General features: G+C 37.3%; 1 protein-coding gene across 7 annotated transcripts in view; it reads left to right on the top strand.

Annotated features, from left to right (window-relative positions):
* Mid1 (midline 1) overlaps window positions 1–23,366 on the top strand; it is a 369,304-nt gene that overhangs the window by 310,978 nt on the left and 34,960 nt on the right. For all 7 annotated transcript variants that reach the window (XM_048796511.1, XM_048796510.1, XM_048796512.1 and 4 more), the window contains exons 4-5: window positions 9,798–9,905; window positions 19,307–19,455. In XM_048796511.1, the coding sequence (XP_048652468.1) occupies window positions 9,798–9,905; window positions 19,307–19,455 (257 nt within the window). The remainder of the gene's footprint in view (window positions 1–9,797; window positions 9,906–19,306; window positions 19,456–23,366) is intronic.

Below are 23,366 nucleotides of genomic sequence, written 5' to 3'. Positions count from 1 at the left end.
ATTGCTCATAAATATCACTTGTGGACACACCATAAAGGACAAAGCTTAGAATTTTCCACTTATATTTTCATTCTGTCCATCTACAACTAAAATAATTTTTTTAAAAAAAAGAAGTTTGTGGTATTGGTGCCAAGAATGTAAGGTTGGGATCAGTTGAGTAGCCCTAGGAAAAACATTGCAGGAGGAGTGATATTTGTTATTACCATGGCAGAAGTCAGCAGGATATATTTTCAAGGTTTTTTTTTTTTTTTTAATACCAGGAATTAAACTCAGGGGCACTTAACCACTGAGCAACATCCCTAGCCCTTTTTTTGTATTTTAGTCAGAGACAGGGTCTCACCAAGTTGGTTAGGGCCTCACTAAGTTGCTGAGGCTGGCTTTGAACTGGCTTTGAACCATCTTCCTACCTCACCCTTCCAAGCCACTGGGATTACAGGCATGTATCACTGCCCCCGGCTCCAAGTTCTAGTTTTATCAGTGGTATAATCAAGTATATTTCACTCACTGTAAGGAATACCAAAGACCAGGGATCTGGTCTCACTCCCCAGAACTTTGCAGGGGAGTAAACTGCACCTGTACTTAAGTAACTAAAGTCTGAATACAGTTGAACTTTGTATTTTTCCAGTACATCGGTATCCAGGAATCATGGCACAACTAAAAAGAATGTCACAGAATGACAAATGACATGTAAGATTGAAAGTGATTAATGTAAGGTCATGGAATAGAAGTTTCCTTTTCCATTAGAAATAACTTCCGTTTTCTGAAACATATCACCTCTACATTTCCCCTGCACCTAACCAGTGAACATCTTCTGCAAGTTATTTTTTTACCTTCAAAAAAGGATGATTTTTGATAGATACATTGTTGCAAATTGCTTAGTAGAACGTTAACATTTTGTCAAAAACTTTATGAAACAGATTTGATAGGAATAAGTGCCCATGACAGGGTAATAGATATATTTTTCTTCATTCTGTGTGCTCAGCCCAAACGGAAGGGTGTGGATCATTTGTAGTGTGCAATTAATAAAAGAAAGGAAGGGAGGAGATTATTGTTTTTGAATGAATTGTGAGCAACACCTTCCAATGTGCTTCTTCATTTTCAGACTTTGAACAAAGTTACCATTAAACACAAAAAGAAGTCTGTGGGGCTGGGGCTGTAGCTTAGCGTCAGAGCGCTTGCCTAGCATGAGTGAGGCACTGGGTCTGATCCTCACCACCACATAAAAATAAACAAATAAAAAACAGGCATTCTGTCCATCTACAACTAAAATAATTGAAAAAAAAAAGAAATCTGTGGTATTGGTGCCAAGAATGTAAGGTTGGGGTCAGTTGAGTAGCCCTAGGAAAAACATTGCAGGAGGAGTGATATTTGTTATTACCATGGCAGAAGTCAGCAGGATATTGTGAGGAAAGTAAAAACCACACTGCAAGCCCATTGTCATTTTCAAATTGAAATCCTATTAGTTCAGTAATTACAACTATTTGTGCCTTGAAAGAAGACAATAGTTATAGAGTGCCTACTTTGTGCCAGATTGTTTACAGACATTTTCATCAAAAGCATGCAAATAAGGAAATATACTCAGAGAAATTCAACACATTTTTCACACCTGTTGCTCTTTGACTCCAAAGTCTGTAATCTTTATGCTAGAAGTTGGCAAACTTTGACACTTAAACCCAAACTGAATTGTCACCTGTTTTTGTAAATAAAGTTTTATTGGAACCAAGTCACACCCATTTAGTTACATATTTGTCTGTGCCTGGTTTTGCACTACAATAAAGTTGGTTAGTTTGTGCAGAGACCATATGGCCTACAAGACTAAAATATTTACTGTCTAGTGCTTTGCAAGAAATGTTTCCCAACTCCTGTTCTATGCCCTGGAAGAATTTCCTCTGTCCTTCTACTCCTCACCCTCCCATTCAGTTGCATCAGGAAGCAGCCTTCATGGAATCCATTTGAAATTTGAAAGTAGCTTCAAAAACTCTAGAGTTGTTCCTCATGTTCTAGCTTCCAAATTCATTGATTCTGTGGAAGATATAGTTTTCATTCATGCTAGAAAGTCTTTAGGTAGTCATTGCAGGTTTATTCATTCTAGAACCTGCAGTTTTAACTCTGCATGGACAGTCTAGATCAACAGAGATTGTGAACCATTGTGAGTCAACACAAATATAGTAATCCCTATGTGCCAGGCATGTTTCACTGGCTTTTGGAATGGCCAGTTCTCTGTTGTGGGGGCTATCCTTCTGCTTTGTAGAATGCTTAGTAGCATCACAGTTGCTCTGTCAGCTAAGAATTGATATTTTCCTTGTTATGTTATAGGGAACTTGTGACATGAATACTTTAAGTAAATGCCCAAGTACATACAATAAATAAGAAAAACCTGGCATTTCAGTCACAGAAAGATGTTCTCAAGTCCCTGAGCACAGAACAATTGCTTCTTTAGCCTTTACTCCCTCTAAATTATTTTACCTTATTTGAAGATTTTGTTTTCCTGAAAAATTAGACACAACCTCTCAGATGGGCATGTTCTGTAATGATACACTTGGGAGTAAAACTCCTTTGTGTGAAGTTTCAAAGTTTAAGGCATGAGCAGTGGCTTTTTTCTAAGCAGTTTTATTGTCTTGTTGCAGTTGTATTTCATTTATGAGAATTTTATTGCAATGCTTACCACAGCATGTAGCCATTTTTAATGGCATCTCACTAGCTTACCCAACATTCAAGTTTCATACTCTAAGAAATTCAAGAAAAGAGGATTTATCATAACGTTCCTGAAAGCTCTTTTTTTTAAATCCCATAGCAGATATATAACAAATTTCTATCTGGATAGGTAATCAATATGTAGAATTGATCTCCTCTGGGCCAAATTACTTTCACCATGGTACTCTATGCTAAAGGCCAGATTACATATAGCTTCTAAGCATGGTATTATTAGTATTATTTCCCACCAAAAGCATTTCATAAAGGGATTCCATGTTTTATTTTATTTTTGAAAAGTTGTTCTTGGAGTTTATAAAGCTTTAGTTATAAATGTTAAATATTAGGTGTTAGCGATGTAGCTCAGAGGTAAAGTGCCTCCCTGCACAAGGCCCTGGGTTTGATCCCCTTCCCTGAAAAAAAAGTTAAAATATTAAATTAATATACTAAACATTAAGATTTTTTGACCTGTACTCTTGTTTCTTCTCCAATGACAGAGAGTGGGAACTGGGCCATTCTCCTCCCTCCCATCCAGTTGAGCTAGGTCCACAAGAATTGACTTTGGTGTGAGAAAGTTTCAGGGTGAAGATTATATATAAACATATTAGATGAATTACAGTAATATTGTCTGCTCTTACTCAGTTCTCCTTGGCTCAGTTTTATATACAAACTGAAGCATTAGAACCCCTTTCATTGTTCCTTCTGGCAGCTCTGTCTAACTTCTGCCCCAAGGTCTGGAATGTTCATCACAGCTGCCTTTGGTAATAAAACCCATAGCACCCTCAGATCCTCATATTTCTCTTTGCACCTGGTCAGCAGTATGCAGCAGGATACAGAGCCCACGTGCACACACTTTTTTCTTGTATCCTTGTCTTACTGCCCAAATATCAGCTTATCTAAAAGTTCAGTTGTGTTTCAGTTGCTACAGCCCTGGCCAGATTGGAATGAACTCCTTCAGCATTTTTCTTTTTGAGTGAGATAAGATGACTATGCCATGATTAGTGGATATTACCACTAACCCCTTTAAATTTGGATACAGACTCAGACAGAGTTATATATTCTTAATAAGAGAGACAAGTGTTTTTCAATTCAAACAACAATAATAGCATTAACATAACATTGTATAAATAAGGTGACCTTTCTGAAGGTCACCTTAATTTAAATCACTGGAATGATACAACTTTTGCTTTTATCCTGAGGACCAGTTCAAGAATGTATTAATAATGAGCCAATGTGGCAGAGGGCTCCTGGAATGCACAGTTCGGAGAGGTGGGGTCACCATTCTTACAGAACTTCAAGTGAATTGTGCAGTACAACACCCCTCTTTCCTCAACACCAGAAGTAAGTTTCCTGTCTCCAACACATTGGGCTTATCTTGTCCTGAGCTCACTTCAGAGTTTCCATCTGTGTACAAACAGGAAATGATCTATCAAGTCAGTGTAGCCTTTTCACAGGAAAAATTAGAGGGTTCTATTCTGAAAGTCTGTAGATGGCTAACTCATTTCAACAAGGCATTGCAAAATGAGAAAATGAGGATTTTCAAATGCATGTTCAAATTCACCTGTGAGAACTGGCCAAATAGTGCCCTCCCCCACTAATGTTCCTTTCTGAGAGTTCCATAAAATATTTCTAAAGATTTTAAGCCCACATGTGTCTGAAATCTAATGATGTTTATGCTCTGCACTGAACACCTCATTTTGCAGTTGAATGCAAGTCAATGAGCAAATTTTCAGAAATAATACTTAGAAGTCATTTACAGACTGCTGAAGAACATTAGACATGTAGTCCAACTATTAGTGTGTTTTGTAATTAAATCCTTTAATGTTTATATATATTTGACGAGAAAAAAACATTTGTCTTCTTTACCCTACCATTTTCATGAAATCCTGTTATAGTTGTTATATCATAAAACTTGGCAGGAAGACACTTTACCTGACCTTGTTAACAAAGTGCTTTGGAGAAAATAGCTAACCCATTTATGTTACCATTAACTAATCTGGAGAATGATTATGTGTAATTGCATTTCAAAAAAGGAAGGTAAACCATGCATTCAGTAACAATTTACATGGGACTCTAACTGATTACTGGTGTCTGATATGTGTATTAAAATGCAGCAGAGTTTGATCTCTGATAGAAGGATAGAGGAGGGCCAAGCATGAGTGCCTTCTGCACTTGCTTCCTTATTCAACTTTCTAATTTCAATCAGACTGTAAAAGATCAAAAGGTCCTCATTGGAGAAGTGGCAAAATGACCCTAGGAATAGTAGAAAGTGAGTCAGCAACTCCCTACAGGCAAGATTCTTCTACTGTGCTTTTCTTATGTAATTTCCCTGCCTATTCTACCCTCCCTGCTTCCAAAATACTTAGGGCAAAGATGACACACCAGAGAGTAACAACCAATGCTTGTTATTTGCAATAGTTACATTCTATAAAGTCACTGTGAGTTCTGAACTATGGAATACTGGACTGAACCATTGCTGCTAGGAGAAATTTGTATATATGAGTACATATACATATACAGACTATCACACCAGGATTATAACCTTAAATTCTAAAAGCAACCCATCAGGGTAGATTCCATTTTTTTTTAATTTTACAAAACAGCAAACAAGGATCAGAAGTAAGTGACTAGCCTGAGACCACCCTACTAGGCCACCCTACTAACAAGTGCAAGAGTTGGGACTCCAAGCCAGAGTCTTCCATATTATGTTCATTCTGTGGTTATTTGTGCATGAGACCTGACACATAAGACAAAGCATTGCCCTGTTCAGCCTCAGCTGGGTGCAGGTAGGGCAATTCAGTTTTGATACTCTGTGTATGTCTGCAAATGGAGGCAAGAGGACCTAAGTATTATTTGGTTGTTACAAATATTTTTTTTAAAAAAATTACATAGCCAGAAAAAATTATACATACAGAATCTGCAAATAAGGCAGATGGACTGGGTGTGATGGAGGAGGAGGTTAACCTGCTGGACTCTGCCTGGAGTTCTGCAAACACCCTCACCACATCTTATGGTTGGCTCTTTTTCATCCCCCAAGGGTATTAGCAGAGAATTCTTGTCTGACCACTCATAAAAAAGAACCCCCTCTCACCCATGCTTGACCACATTACCCTCTAACTTCTTTTCCCCACCTATAAGTCTGAAATTTTTATTTGTTTACTCATTCAGCGGGTTTTCTACACTTGGGTGTAAACTCTGTGATAATGGAGACATTGTCTTTCTTGCAACCCACTGTATGCACAGCAGTTGGAGTGCTGATACACTGTTAAGAATTCTTTAGCTCTCCTTTGAATGAATGAGTGATTGAACAGTTCGGATTGGCTTTTTCAAAGGAATCATTGCAAGTGTGTTTTGTTTTGTTTTGTTTTTGTACCAGGGATTGAACCCAGAGTACTTAACCACTGAGCTGCATCCCCAGTATTTTTCATTTTTTTATCTTAAGACAGGGTGTTGTTGAGTTGCTTAGGGCCTCATTAATTTGCTGAGGCTGACTTTGCACTTGTGCCTCTTCTGCCTCTGCCTCCCAAGTCACTGGGGTTACAGGCGGGTGCCACTGTGCCCAGCTGCAAGCATTTTAAAAAAGTTGTCAGGACTCAAACTGGCACAAACATTGGCTGTGGCACTTGTGTCCTCAGCAAGTTAGGGCCTATGAAAAGAGGTGGTAGTACTCAATATAGAAAGAATTGAGATTGGGTCAGATTTAACTTTAGAGGAATTTAGTATGTTGCAAATAGATGAAATTAGTCCTAAAGAATAGAAGAAAACAATGGGGGAAAGATGATGCCTTTTAAAAGAAAGAGAGCTGTGACTGTAGATATTGAGCTGTGCACTCTAAGCAAATAGGTGAGGCCAAAAGAATGACCAGAAAAAAATGGCCAAGCTTCACTTGAGGGGCTGATGTGAAATTTGTTCAACAGTGTACTTGAGGAAAAAACAAATATCGAGGAGGTTGTCATAGGAGGAGGACTGAATTTTAAGTTAAATTTTGTCCTGAGAAGTCAAGGGTGCTAAAGGAACAGTGTGCCCTAGTTCCAATGTGATCCAAAGGTGGTATATAGTAATCACCTACCACTGGGCAGCACTCCTAATTATCTCCATTCCACACTTGCCTTGTACTGAGGGACCTAGGAAGAGACTGATGACACAAAAGTGCTAAGTGTAGATTAAGGAAAGGAATTTTGGCCCCATTCAGAGCACTTCCATCAGCCACAGTGATTTTTTTTTAAATCAAGTGATGTGAATCTGAAATACAAGTTAAAATTATAGCCGGGAGCTGCTAGTTTCCAAACCAAACCTGAGCACCAGAAACACCTGAACATATTGCAAGTAACCTGTAAACCCTACTATATTTGAATTAATGGCTCATATGAGAAATGAAGTCCAATCAAATCATTAACACTTTTTAAAATGACACATGAAACAACAAATCTGTAGAAAACCTCGTTGTCGTGCAATACTTTTAAAAACATAGGATAATATTCCACTTATTTTATTGTACCTTGAGGAACATAAGAATGCTAGAGTTAACAAAAATTTGGAACTTCATCAAAGTAGAAAAAGAGATTCAGCCTTCCTGGTTTCAAAGAAAAGTTCAGCCTGTATTCTTTGAATGATCTTGAGAAAATATTTGGCCTAAGATGAATAGATCATGTTCCCAACTTTCTGGGAATTACATTTCGGGGTGATGATGATTGTGGATCAGGTTTCTTAAATGTATTTGGCTCAACACAGTAGATTACAGTCTACTTTTTTGATAAAGCCAACCTATTCATCCCCAAAACATCAAATATTCAGAATCTGTACTAAATTGAACCTTGTGTTATAATGGCAACTGAAACTTTTTTTTTTCTAACCTAAAATAACTCAAATCCCAATGATTTTGAGAGCAAAATGGATACTATTAAGGGGGTAAGGTTGGTTCTGACTAAATTAACCTAAAATAATCCTTGCTAAAAGCAGGCCAGGTGATCAGACATCACCTTGGGTATGGGGAAGGATTCTGATGAAACCAGCTTAGCAAGTTTCTTGCTAAAAGTTGATTTTACAAGGAAGTGCACAGATGGGCCTAGAACGAGATGCAGGAGCCTGACTAAAATTTGGCCAAGCTAAGAATCTTTGTCAGTGCTACTTTCTAGAAATTTAACTTTCTTCATCATAATGTGCTTTTTTTTCTTTTAAAACCAGGAATTGAACCCAGGGGTGCTTCACCACTGAGCCACATCACCAGCTCTTTTATTTTTTATTTTGAGGAAAGGTCTCACTAAATTGCTGAGGCTGGCTTTGAATTTGCAATCCTTCTGTCTCAGCCTCCTGAGACTGTGCTAATGTTATCAGTATGATCCCTTCCTTTTCATAGCTCAGCTGTGATCAGTTTTTAAATTCAGTATGAGGTCAAAAGGAAAGAAAAGAAATTTATTGAGGGTAACTTTTTAATAAACATTTCAATAGACAGCTAAACTTGTGTGCAAAACCTTAAGTTGTGCTAGAAATGATGACATAAAAGTAATACATGGGAATTTATGCCAATACTTCAAGAAAGATAATCACTAGGCTTATCTTTCTTGAAGTATTGGTATAAATTCCATATTTATCAATCAATGCATTTACATTTTTTCTTTGTTAATTGAATGAATGTTTAGCAAATACCTATGTGTGCTAATCTGATGTAGGACATAATATCATGATTTCCTGTAAATGGCTGCTGATGATGGTCAGCAGCCATTTACAGGAAATCATGATATCTTAATAAGATATCTTGAGTAATCTTTATGTTGTGTCTGATAAGGACCAGGAACAAAGTTCAAGGGATCCTGAGCCTCTAGAAACAAGACATAGTTTCTCTGAGCCATGATCTATAGATTTTTATCATGAACTCATGACCCTACTTCCAGTGCATCTCATTCATAAAAAAATGAAGTTTACAGTAGTAAAAATCTCCAAATCAAATGGCCTCATAAGAGAGCCTTGTCTCTTCTGTGAGATATACTAGAATAATCAGTGCCATTGTCATTCTTTGTAACATTTCAACTTCTCCTGTGGCTGTGCTAAAATAATAAAACTTGTGCATTCTATCTCCATCTCCCACAGCTGTGATTTCTGGATTTCTGTTGGTGAATAAGCCCTTCAGAATTGTCATGAGGTGGAGGAAATAGCATGTACTGAGTATTTCCCAAGTCAAGTTGCCAAGAATGAGCTAATTGTAACTCTCCCTTGCATATAATGAGTCAAAAATTTCCAGTGCTGGCCATTCTTCGAGGATCCACCTTTTCACAAGAATGGTGCACTTCCGTCGAAGCTTGGCTTTTCAGCCTACCAGGAGTGAAACTTAAAATTATGTCTTGAGATAAATACAACGTCCAACCATCTTTTTGAGTATTTTTTCAGTGTTTTATTACTGATTACATATTTTATCCATATTTAATGAAAAATTTTAAGATAAATGTTATGTAAGCTGACTACATTTGCTTTTGGAAAATTTCTCTACAAGATACTGATAGTACTCTGTCTTCCATCAAATAATAAGATTTGTTGAAAATTTACTCATTATGTTTAACAGGACAAGTTTGACACATTTTCCCAAAATATAAAAGCAGGAATTACAAATATATTTCATTTCACATGTCAATTTCCAACTAATAGGTAATAGATATTTACCTCTTATGTTAAGAAAGGTTGTGGGGTGGGAATATAGCTCAGTTGGTAGAGTGCTTGCCTCGAATGCCTAAAGGTTCTGAGGCTGCATCTGGCCTAGCAGAAATTTTTTTATTCTCATTGGATAATAATGTTTTCCAATGATACAAGATAGGGAGTAGGCAATTAGGTCCTGTATTTTCCATCCTTGCATAATAAGAAAAGAGTTAACATTTAGGGGCTAGGGTTGTGGCTCAGTGGGAGAGTGTTTGCCTAGTATGTGTGAGGTACTGGGTTTGATTCTCAGCACCACATATAAATAAATACAAGGTCCACTGACAACTAAAAAGTATTTTTAAAAAGTTAACATTTAAAATATACTTTCAAAGATTACTAGAAACAAATTAGTATACATGAAAAATATTATCTAAGTAGAAATGAAGGCCAAATTAACTGCTAATTTATTTGTCCTATAGGTCAATGCATCACGTCAGGAAGCCAAATTGACAGAGGAGTGTGATCTTCTCATTGAGATCATTCAGCAAAGACGACAAATTATTGGGACCAAGATCAAAGAAGGGAAGGTATGATTTCTAGGGTATCTTCTCCTGGAGAAGATATACTCCCATATATTTCAGTGGCTTTGAAAATGACAAACACCCTCTTTTTCTACACTTACTTTACTTCCTTTTTACGTCTTTATATCAGTCTATTTTGTACTGCTATAACAAAATACCTGATATTGGATAATGTATAAAGAAAAGAGTTTTATTTGGCTCATGATTTTGGTCACTAAAAAAACCAAACTGCATGGTATCCACATCTAGGAAGGATCCCCTAGTTGTGTGACATTATTGCGAAGCATAAGGGGAAATAGGCATGTATAAAGTACATGGCTGGGGGGGGATTCCTTCATAACAACTCAGTCATGTGGTAACTAATCCAGTCCTACAAGACTGAACCTACTCCTTTGAGATGGCCATTAATCTCTTCTAAGTGTAGTATTCCCTATGACCCCAAATGCCTCTTAAAGGCCTTACCACCTCTCAAAACCATTACAGTGGTGATCAAGCCTCAATATGAGTTTGAGTGGGGATGAAATTTCATTTAATCCATAGCAGTCTTTAATACTTAGTTCAAAGGTCCTTGTTTGGCAATTGTTCCCCCACCCCTTTTTGTTTGTATTATGGTTTCCTATGCACTTCTGTAATCAAGGGCTGCACCACTAGCCAACTCCAGGGCTTGGCCATTGTGTGTTCCATAGAGGCAGAGTTCATTTCATATTTATTGAAATATCCTAGCAATCAATACAGCATTAAATAAATTAAAAATGAAACAAACTTTATATATATAGAAATTATGAACTACTTTCCCATGCCCTTGAGGGAATTAAGACAGGTTAAATAAGCTCATAGTGGCAAAACTTTCATTATATCATAGACTCCTTTGTGAATATATTAGTAGTACTTCTTTTCTAATGTTTGTGTTTTTTAAAATGATTTTCCAGCAAACTATATTCAAAAAGAAATTTATCATTTTATATTTCACCTTTATAATCACTTATTAAAAATTGATTCAAAAACTGTTAGACTTTAGAATTCTTCACTTTGTTCTATTTTCAAATTAGTAATATTTAATTGAAACACTTATGATCCTTTTCATTTTACCCATTTTTCTACTACATTCAAAGGATAATTTTTCTAAATATTTTAAAAATACAAACATTCATGGTCCAAGAAATTTTTGAGTTTCTATTATTACTTCTCATAGCTGTACTTTAATGAACTATGTATACTTAAAACAAATTAGAAATGCTTAAATAAAACAGTAATCATGCAAGGACTAATGTAGTTACTTTTCTCTGTGTCCTACAAAATTTAACAGGTACCTTCCAATATTGTGCAATGTTTTAGATTACTCTATTGAGATTGAAAAGTATACATGTAAATTATAATGCTAATCAAAAAATTAAAGTCAAGTTAATTGATCTTGAAGCTATTATAGTGAATTAACAGATTGACATGACAATATTCCCTGGCCAATAGGTCTCACCTGGGCTGGAAGCTACTTTCCTAAACACTCTGGCTGTCCAGTGGATATGAGCACTGAGTGTCCACCTGGAATCCTTAAAGGGTACTTTTTCCTCTCCATCATTGTCATGTACCACATGGGCACATCTCTTAATTTCTTACACCTTCTAGGTTCTCAGATGCCTGGATGCCTGATGTTCAGCCTCAACTAATTGTAATAATTAGTATGCATGGAAAAGGGATCATCTCTCAATACTTATATTAGTTTGTTTTCAATTTTTAATTGTAAATAGGTAAATTGTCACTATATGTATTGTGGAGTACAGGTGATGTTATGACTGATGAGCATAAGGTGGAATAATTAAACCAAGTTAATTAACATATCCATCACCTCATACTGATTTTTCTGTGGTATGAATATTTGAAATTTAACGTTTTAGCAATTTTGAAATGAACACTACGTTATTATTTACTGTTCAAGCTAAGCAATCTCTCTCAAATTAAAAAAACAAAACAAACAAGCTCATTACTCCTGTCAACGTTGAGGCTTAGAACTCTATTCATATCAGTTTCTAAATTACCATGCTGTTGGCTTAAAACAATTCAGATTTATTATGTTAGTATTGTATAATTCAGAAGACCACAGTCAGTCTCACTGGGTTAAAGTCACGATTTTGGCAGCACTGTTTCTTTTGGGGGACTCTGGGGGAGAACCAATTCCTTGCCTTTTCTGAGCTCATTCAGGCCATTCTTATTTTTTGGCTCCACAATTTGTTCTGACCTCTGTTTCCCTCCTCCCTTCTTCATGGACCTGAGCCTCCCTGTTTTTTGTTTTTTTTTTTAATAAAGACCTTGGTGATTACATTGAAATCTCCTACATAATCAAAGACAACCTCCCAATATCCAAATCCCTAATGTAATAACATTTGCAAAGTCTGTTTGGCTGTGTAAGGTAATGTATTCAAAGATTGCAGTGCACATTTTTGAGGATCCTGTATTTGGCCTGCAATGGCATACACAACTTTCCAGTCAGCATGCCTGCCTTGCCCTTGCATAATTTGAACTATGAGAGTTTATCTCATATCTCAGTTTATCTCACAGTAGTGAAGGATGTCCCCGTTTTAGCCATGATGGTGCTGGCACTTGCTTTGGTGCACTCTCCCTACCCCAACCCCTTGACATTGGTAGAGAACATAATAAAATAGAAAAGCAAAGCGAGATAGCTGGACTGAAACAAGACAAGTATCTCCATGGGACAGAAATGGGATAAAAATAGTGCAAAGCACTGACTGTGGCTAACACAGGCTAGCATCATTTGGTCTGGAAAAGGCTGAAGCAGGTACAGTTTTAACCCTTATGGCTAAGTCATACTTTTTAAATAATTTTTTTAGTTGTAGATAGATACAATGCCTTTATTTCATTTATTTATTTTTATGTGGTACTGAGAATCAAACCCAGTGCCTCACAAGTGCCAGGTGAGTATTCTACCATTGAGCCACAACCCCAACCCCACTAAGTCATTCTTGATGATTTGGGGGAAAGGATCTAGAAGTGCCCCAGATAGGACTGGGACTGAAATCATTGCTTAATGCTACTCACTGGCTTTCGAAGGCTTCTCAGATCATTAAAAGGAACTGAAAAAGATTATTGCCAACCTCTGCCTAGTGTCATAGCTTTTAACAAACTTCAGGTCTGGAACTATGGGACAAGTCAGTTGCTAGGTTGGGGCCTGTGTCATGCTCTTTCTGATATCTCACAAAGCAGGAACCTCAAAAACAAAGAGATAAGACTCCTGAATGTCCTGTAGACTAGGAGAGGGCAACTGTGAAACTGTCAAGATAGGGCAGCCTGATCAAGAAGAACGAGAAAGCAAAGAATCATACATGACTTCTCCCATTCAAAACTGAAACCCAATTCCAAAGCAAATACAGTAATCTTATTATCTTATTCCAGAGGAAATTAGTTATGTGGAAGAATACAAAAAATACTTTAAAAGATATAGTTTTAAAATATTTGAAAGGGATAAATGAAGAAATAACTTTTAAAAAAGCAAAGAAAAACTGAAAAAGAAAACAAAAATAAAAGAAGCGAAAAAAGCAAAGAAAAAAGTGAAACCATGAAATTAGAAAAAATAAAATCAAAGCCAGCAAACTAGAAGTTTTGAAAGTAAACATGTTTTGAAAATAAACTTGAATTTTAAAAAAAAAACAGCTCTAAAAGAAATTTGGAAACTGAGTTTTGACATCCACCTGAGGAATCCCATAAATACAGAAGGCATAAATGAGACTGAGTGGCATTAAAGCATGGCAGATGCCCATTGATTTTTCCATTCAAAAACTAGGAAAGTATATATGTAATATATAAACTTCACATGGGACTTTTTTTTTTGGTGGGAAGTATTGGGAATTGAACCCAGGGGTGCTTCACCACTGAGCTATATTACCAACCTTTTTGTGTTTTATTTTGAGACAGGTTCTTACTAGGTTGCTGAGGGTCTGAGTTGTTGAAGCTGTCCTTAACCTTAGCAATCCTCCTGTTTCAGCCTCTGAAGTTGCTGGGATTATAAGCATATATGACCATGCCCAGCACATGGGACATTGACTTCCTTCCTTCCTTCCTTCCTTCCTTCCTTCCTTCCTTCCTTCCNTCCTTCCTATGCTCAACCACTGAGCCACATCCCCATCCCTTTTCATTAGTGTTTATTTTGAACAGAGACTGACTAAGTTGCTTAGGGCCTTCTTAAATTTCTGAGGCTGACCTTGAAATTGCAATCCTCCTGCCTCAGCCCCCCAAGTTGCTAGAGATGTATCTCTTTTTTTCTTTTAATGTCTCATACTTGGTTGGAAGGGAAGCAAATTTTCAAGACTGAACACCATATAACCCCTCCTCTAAGACCACACAGTGAAATGAATTAGATACTGTCAGCAGTGAAAATAATGTTTTTTACAATGTTTGGAAACTTTATAATGTACTAATAAATACATTTTCAAAACAACTTTAGAAATGCACCACAATGAGGGCTAGGGATGTGGTTCAGTGGAAGAGTGCTTGCCTGGCATGCATGAGTCCCTCAGTTCAACCACAGAAATGTACTGCAATGACAGGCTGTATGTCATAAGCAATAAGCAGCCAAAAGTTATTTGAATGCAAAGTGATTACCTTCGATTCTTTACAAAAGACAAAGAAAACATATTAAAAGGAATGAGCTCTCAAATCAAGTTAGAAAAAGCACAACAGAATAAAAATTAAAGAAGCCCCCACCCCAATAAAAACAGGTGTCAGCTAAGTACAACCCATTGCCTAACTCCTAAAAATGGAGTTTCCTCCATTTTTGAAAGGTTGTTTACAAAAATAAAACCAAAAATGTATATGTGATAGAGATACTATGTAGTCTCCCAAACCTAAAATATTGACATTATTTTAACTATGTTTAATAGAAACCATGTATATACTCTCAGGTTAAGAAGGACTTCTGAGACCAAACATTAAAACAAGAAATCATAAATCAAAGATTAAAACATCGGAACAATCACCTATCTGTCAAAGGGAAAACTTCATAGCACTAGGAACCTCCAAAAATGTAATGGAATTTTTTAGGCACCAGCATACTCTTTCATGGGAATATACATATTGGAAAATTTTTCAAATTTTCAAATTTGCAGTGTCGTGTCAGTTATCTCAATAAAGTTGTCTTTATAAGACACAGATTTTTAATTATGTAGTGAAAGTCTTCAGAAATTAAAATTAATGAACTACAGTGATATGAATTATCGTTGACAAATCACAAAGTCATAAACAAATCTTATAATGATTTGTATACAATAGGGAGAGTTACACAAGATTTCATAAGCTAACCCCCAAATCCTATATGTGTTTAAGCACAAGTGTCTTGGGTGAGCAGCTCTGAATTCAGGAGCTCTTTTCTCTTGGAGAGATGTGAATGAGGTTAGAAAGGGCCACACAGGGGCATTAGTGCCATTGATGATGTTACCTTCTCTTCAAAATTTTGATGCTGGTATTATGACAATACTGAGATTTGGTAGTACGTTCGGGATAGTTTATCATATTACTTTAAATTTTTTCTGTATGTTTAAAATTGTACACTTTTTGAAGTGTCCATTTGCTTGGAGACATTATCTCAGCAGGCAGTATTATGTGGCAGATGTTACTGGAAAGGAGGAGGGCACAGTTTGGCTTTCCCTTGGGTTAATACTTTGATGCATGAGCAAGGATTAGTTGACTCCAAAGCCTGGAATACACAGTGATCTGAGTCCCTGGTCACATTATGTTGCATCACAAGCATGTTTCCGAGAGGAAGGGTGGGAAGGCCAACACCCTGGAAATCTGAGGTGCCAGGGAGGGAGGCCATGTGTGGACCTGGGGCCCTCTGTGGGGTGGGTCCCTGCAGCCCAGGGCAGTTGCAGGGCAGTCTGGTCACTGAGTCAGGAGCAGGGACAGTGGGGCCCTTTGACAAGCACTTGGAAATGGGCAGGTGAAGGAAGTTGCCAGCAGGTGATAGTGGAGCACATCAGTATATACTGCTGCTTTATGCTCTTGGAAGAGTTCCCTAGCCTGTATGGGGGTGTAGACTGCTTAGTCTGCAGGCTACGCATGAGACTCCCTGAGAAAGATGCTGCTGCTTCTACTCTGCAGTCAAGGGTGAATTTTTTGTCAAGACACAACAAACTCCCAAGGAAGTGAGTTCTTTCAACGTGCAAACACGTTGCACTGCCTTTATGTACTCGAATTCTCCATAATTTAAGAGAATTCACTTGGACTAAATGGTCATATTGTTTATGGCCTTAAAACGGTGCTAAGTCCAGTTCTCATGGTCAATTCAGGTAGTCCTGTTAACTGAGAGGACTTGCTGATTGCATATAGCTATTTGGGGGTGTGTATACTACAAATGTACAAAAGCACATATTAAAATAATTTAAAATGCATTTAAAGCAAATTAAGTCTGCTTTTAAAACAGTATGTAAGGTATAATAAACCAAAAATAGAATGATATCAATAGGCCTATGCCTGGTTACAAGGAGATTCTAATAGAATATTTCCATGATGAGTATAGAGTGAAATTCAAAAGTTACAATGTGGCAATCTCACTTTTTAAAGGCAAAAGGGATAGAGTCAGCTGAAAAATTTCCCCCCTGGCTTTGATACTTGCATATGTAGACTCTTATGTGTCATGGTCTAACATTTATTTTAAATTACCAGATTTTATTCATGTTGTCAGATTTCTAAAATATTAAAAGTATTGTATAATGAAAAATTAAGTATTTTGCTCAGTGCTCTATGTTAGAATTTTAAGTGCTGTAGCGTGTAGCACAGGGTTTCAGAATGGGTTTGAGTCAGGGCCATCTGACTAGAATCATTTATGCTAGGAGTTAGTTAACTTTTTCTGTGAAGGGCTAATAAATACTTTTGGTTTTGCCATGTAGTCTCTGTTGCAACAACTTACTTCTGGCAATGTTGTAACATGAAAGCAGCCACAGATGATTCCTACACAAAAGAATGTGACAGTGTGCCAATAAAACTTTATTTATACAGTCTTGATGCTGGATTTGGTCCATACACCATATTTGTGAACACCTAACTTTGAGCAGTGTTTTTAATTTCTCATTTTTATAATGTAACCCACATAAGAAATACATATGGTATCACAATCAAGTGTAAAACACACATGACATATGTTTTACAAAATGCAACTTGCCTTTTCCACCAGAAATATGCTCTGCTATTTTCTTCTATTTTATTTTTTAATGTTAGTTCTGACCATATTATTTATTCATCTCCTGCTTATTAATAAACCTTCACTGTTTGTTAAAATGCAAATTCCTGCCGCTCTGCCAATTACAATTCCTTAACTAAAATATTGGAGGATTTGCCCAAACATCTACAGTTTTTCTTTGGAAAAGATCCCTAACTCATCTTTTGCACAGTGCTTGAGAAGCTCTGATCGTCCGTCATATATGAGATGGAATTGTGCACTAATGTATAGCTAAGATTAGCCCCAAATCGTTCTTTGTAGAACATTCTGGTATTTTTATAGGAGGCTTTTATTTTTGTTTTGTTTCCATGCATGATTTGGGGCTTTTTCTTTCTCTTCTTCTTTTGTTATTTTTAATTTCTGGTATCATGATAGAAGAAGAAAATGATGAAACTGGAGTGCAGTCATTCACATTTGTAATCTGTGTCATCTTCTCAGACATATCCAAATGATAAATGATTGGCATGAAATTATTCTACAGGAATATTTCAACCTTGTTTTCTTTTGTTAGAATTGTATCAAATATCTTCTATTTTGCCATGTAATTTAAATTATTATTTATGTTGTGTAATTAAGTATTCCATGCACTTGGTTTATTCTAGGCACTGTAAGTTATTTTTCCTCATGGAATTTTTCTTGCCTCTGTCAGTTTCTAATAGGTGTGTTCAATAATTTGGAGTGGATGCCTTGTTGGGTTTGCCTGTGGGTATAAGGATGACAAAAGCTAAATTCTATTTGGTATAAAATAAGTGTCATTTTATTCAACCCAGGTACACAGATAATGTTCTGGGGACAGTAACAACAATCATAATGTTATGTCTTTTACCAGGCTCAAGATCACATAGTATTTGCCCCAAAGTTTTGACATTTCAATCTTTGACTCTTTACTTTCAGGAATTTTTCTCACCCTGATATCTTGTGCCTGGTGCCTCTCAATTCAGCATGAATTTCCTTTGTTTGCTGTAGTCCATACTTGGAATTGGATGTTCCTTAGAGGCCTAGAGTTCTGACATCTCTTTCCTTCCTTTTCTTCGATTAGAGTTGTCCGGGGATGATAATGATGACTTGGAGAAAGAAGAAATTTCTTGGAGTTAGCAGGAATTTGGAGGGAGCCTGAGCCAGCCTTGTCTGCAAGACAGATTAACCGGCCTCCTCCCTACCCTTTCACCCAAGGCTATTTTCCATTCCGGAATTATCATAAAGCCAGCCAAAATCTGTCCCCTGGTGTGTAGATGGGGGCACTAGGCACACGGCAATTCCAATTAGTGGTCTAATTTTAACTTGGCTTCTGGCCAGAGGGCTTCATCTCACAGCACATTTCAAGCACCAGAGTGACGGTCAAGTGGGTTACCTTGGACTTATCTTGGCCTGCCTGGGAGGTTATGGTCTATTACGTTTGAGAGTCATTTTCAAGCAAGACAGAATCGGGAATTGGAATGGAGGTTGTGAAGCAAATATGCATTTTTATCCCAACTGGGAAATGCTTATCAAAATAGTTCTTAGTTATCAAGTAAGCACAAAGTGCCTGGAAATGACGTTCCCAGCGAGGGGAAATGGCCCAGCTGTGCTTTTTTTGGCGTTCTCTCATCTGCTCAACAGGAAAAATATTAATCAATGGGAAAAATGCTCCCTTTCTGTTAATTTAATACATGAGTTTTAGGTAGAGGGGGAAATAGTAATACCTAATGCATTTATATCACAATTTTATTACATGAATTACAAAGAAGTTTCTAGAAAATGATTTTTACTAAAGCCTCAAATTTGCACCTATAGAGCTGTTTTGTTTTCTTAATGGAACAGAAGAAAACCTGAAATAAACTTCCAGAGTTCCCTATGTTCTTGGAGTAATTGTGTGGAATAGTGGAGGGAAGAGATCTGATGACCCTTTGTAATTTGACAGTGGGTAACACCTTTTTTTCCCATCAACAGGGAAGCAATTAGCAATTCAGCGTTTCCTCATAAAATGAATTAGCAACACTTCTCCAAGAAGAGAAAGTATATCTCTAACAAGAGTTCCATGACTGGGCTTTACCTGATTTTGCTATCTCTATGCTTACTTTTGAACTTTTATAGAAAGATGGCTTACATACTATAGAGCACACACATCACAATGGTCCAGTCTGGTGCCTTTTCACTGGAAGCGCTTACCATGTAACCATATGTGTCCTTGTCTCTTTTGTTCAAGGTGATGAGGCTTCGCAAACTGGCTCAGCAGATTGCAAACTGCAAACAGTGCATTGAGCGGTCAGCATCCCTCATCTCCCAAGCAGAACACTCTCTGAAGGAGAATGATCATGCCCGCTTCCTACAGACTGCTAAGAATATCACTGAGAGGTAAGTTTAGGGGTCCAGTGTGAGGTTCTTGGGCTGCTGATCCCTTGTATATGGGATGTGATTGGCTGGTCTTGCTCTCTCAGTGCTTTTGTTTTTCAAGGTTGAGGAACAGAGACAATAGACGTTTCAAGCTCTTTCACTCCAGCCAAAGATGCTTCCCTTTGACATGTCAGCCCTTTCAGTATTCAAGGACTTTGAAACAAGAGTCCACCAGTTATAAAGAATAAAATCAACCTCTTTTTTTGAGGGGGAGCTTTTGATGGCACATGAATAGCATTTCTTGTGAATCTTAGTCCCTATCTCATTGTGCACTTGGTAACAAAGAAACAAAATGAAGGCAGAAGCATAAAAGGGGATCTTATCTTCTATTGCACTCTTCAGCATCTGTCTGAAAAAACATCACACAGGTGTCATTGTGTGAGGCCTGTTTTTACTTGGTTCAGAAGCTTGGCCTCACCTGAAAAGGTCAAGGCTGACTCATATGGAAGAGAGAGGGCCAATCAGTCAACCTCATCCTGTCTTCTTTTAAAATACCTTCTATTTCAGGGGAGGGAACTATAAAGTGATGTTTACTCAGTGGTCAGCTCAGCTGTGAAACTGGCAAGGTTGAGTATTCATTTCCTACACCTACTTGATTGTCATAAAAATTACTCATCTCCATGGATGGCAAGCAAACACCTCTAGTAATTCCATTGGATCCATAGAGATGATCTAGACTGGATTGAGTAAAACTAACACCATGTAATGACATTTCTGAGCAATGAAATGGCCTTGACTTTTCATTCATTCTCATTTTCAGAGGTAACTGCCCTTTATGCAAAATGATAATAGAATCCTATCACTAAAATATCCCAGAGAGCTTGTTCATGCTGGTGTTTATTCCAAAATAGGGATTGGCAAACTTTTTCTGTAAAGGATCAGAGAATAAGAATTTTTTGGCTTTGTGGGTTATAATGTCTAAGTTACAACTAGTAAACCCTGCCAGTATAACTTCACAACAGCAAGAGGTAATATGGAAACAAATGGGCATGGCTGTATGTCAGTAAAACAATTTACCAAACAGGTTACAGGTTCTGTTTTGCCAGCCCATGGCTGGTGAGGGGGCATGCTCACCATCATTTTTTTTTTTTTTTTTGTGCTGGGAATTGCACCCAGTGCCTTGTGCATGCTAGACAAGCACTGTACCAACTGAGCTATAAACCCAGCCCCATACTCACCCTCTTATAACTTGAATTTCTTCAAAGGAGAAAGAAAGCTAACATGTATTAAGTGCTTGTATGTGTTGAGCATTGTGCCGATTCTCAAAATATCATCTAGAGGTAAGCATTGACAATTCCATTTTCATTGTTCTTTAAGATCAGAGAACAGTATTTTTGCAACTTTGGTCTACTAGCTTAACTGTGTTATTTCTTATATTTGAGAAGAATTCTTTTTGCAGCTGGTTAGATATGTATCTCTTCTAAAGAACATGGATAACAGCTGGCTATTATCCATTTTCTGTCCTCCCCACTGTGAGAGCCCAGTTTCTTTCCTTCTGACTCCCAGGTTCCAAATGTTTAATTGTTTGCACTGCTGTCATCTGGACCACATCCAATTAATTGCTCATCCTTCTTCCTAAAGTTAAAAACTTTAAACAGCTTTAATATTCCAGTGTACCCGGAACACCGTAATATAGATAGCATTTATACTTAGGTCAAGATTCCCAACTGGGATCCAAAAGACCATTTCTCTACCAGGGACATGTCCAGATAACATGGCTACTCTGAGCTGCATTCCTCAGCAATCCCTCCAAATTCAACCATGTGAAACATGAATAAATTCTCACCAGCAGTTGGGTGAGAATTGACCCTCTAAGAGTAATGCTAAAAGAAGGCCTGCATTTGAAGCATAGCATAAGCACATGAATGGGTGCATGAATGCCTTCCATTCTGATGAGACATGTCTGGTCTCATTCAGCTCCGTTGTAAACAAGCCCAACTTATCAGAAATGGAAACATGACTTGAATTTCTTTTTCCATAAAGAGTATGCTTCTCTAGAGTTTGAGTCCACAGTGCCTATAAAAATCTGCTGGAAGCCCTTGTCCCTATTTCTGTAGTCTCCTGTCTTCCCATCTCTCATTTATCAACCTCCTTGGTGTATTTCTGAGGCTTTTTCTTTGAAGCAACTGTGATGTAGTAAAAGGGCACTAGGCTTGGATAAGAAGTGGGGAGTACTGAGTTCAAATCTCCCATTACTGCCCCTATTTAAATGTGGTTCTTTGGAGCTCTTTTGTAGTTAGAAAATGGTTCATACTAGTTATCTCTATTGTGATAACATTGTTGAAATCCCTTCAGAACAGGCCTTAAGCATCATAGACACTACATCAATGCTAGCTGGATGTATATTTTCATATTTTGATGTCAGCTGAGCCCTCCTGTTATGTCTTTATTCCGATGCTGCTCTCTGTCTAGCTGCCTCTGTTCTTCAGCCTGCTGATTAACATGCCTCTTTACAACATGACTTCCTAGTTTTGTCTCCTATTGTGTCTGTCTTGGGTTTTGGCTCCTGTATACTTCCAAATCATCTTCATTCTTCAAGTATGGCACCCAGAAGAAACTTCAAATCCTGCAGGCATTCTTAAAATGAGACTTATATGAGGTTTTTCAACCTCATTACTTCAGTTAAAGTAGATGTTCTCCTATAGGCTAAAATTCAGAAACAGAGAGAGAGAGAGAGAGAGAGAGAGACTTAAGCTTTACATTGTAGGAGATGCATATGCTTTGGAATTAACTGTTTGGCACTGTGCTAATTGCTTAGTAATTATGGATAGCAGTGGAACTGCTCATTAACACTTCTGAGTCTAATTTTGCTTATATGTTCCAAGTGGGCAGGAATCCTAGTGAGCTTATTATGGATATTATAACCCCAGCACATTGCAAACTTCCCCATGTGAATGAACGAGTGAATGAAAGAATGATGTGTAAACAGGGCCAGTTGTTGTAAGGATAAAATGAAATAACATGGTAAAAGCATTAGTCCAGTTCCTGTTACAAAGTGAACATGCAATAAATACTAATTCCCTTCCTCCCACTCACTAGATGAATGCAAATAGAATGTACAATATACTATAGTATGTTATACATTCATTAATACATATAGATTCATTAATATATATGTCTTTGATGTGATTTTATAGACGTCTTTTAACATACTAAATGAGCAAAACTGTTTGGTAAATCCAAGCATAAGAAAGCTGATTTACCATTTATAAAGAATCTAAAATTAAAATCACAAATTATGTGTATCAAAAGGATGGTGAAATGAAAATTCTCTCTGAAAGGAATCCATTTTTCAGAACACTTAAGAGGTTCTCTAGCACAAGGTGATCTGCCACAGGCAGTTCAAAAATTTGTCAGACTTTTCCAGAATGTAAAGCTAAGGACACCATTTGTCAACTCTGGAAAGACGTTGCTTCATTTTAAAAATTAAAGCATATCTTGTGTATTGGATTTGAAGTGTAGTTGCAAGATGTTGAGAGGTGTTATGACAATAGGAAAGTTACAGGGCCAAATGTGTTTGGGAATTCCTAAACTAACCAAAGTAGAACACATTGTCTTACTGTGAGACCTCACTGGGTTTTACCATGATGATGTGCATTGTTAGGCAGAAGCCCTGTGAACAGTATAGCTCTAGACACATAGACCTTTTGGAAAACTGGCCCCATGTAGTCACTAATAACTAAGTGTCATGGATTAGGGACATCAAAGCAGAAATAGAAACAGGGAGTAATGTGCAACTCACCTTCTATGCATCATGATGGGACACAAGGTCTTTGCTCCAATATGTTAAGAAGAGTTTAACACACACCCCTACATGTGTGTGTGTGTGTATGTGCACGCACATGTGCACACACGTGCACTAGGAATTTAAG

The sequence above is a fragment of the Marmota marmota genome, unplaced genomic scaffold (genome assembly GCF_001458135.2).
Source record: "Marmota marmota marmota unplaced genomic scaffold, marMar, whole genome shotgun sequence".
Lineage (NCBI taxonomy): Eukaryota > Metazoa > Chordata > Mammalia > Rodentia > Sciuridae > Marmota > Marmota marmota.
Note: the sequence above shows the minus strand (reverse complement) of the source record. Positions and strands in the feature narration are given on the sequence as shown.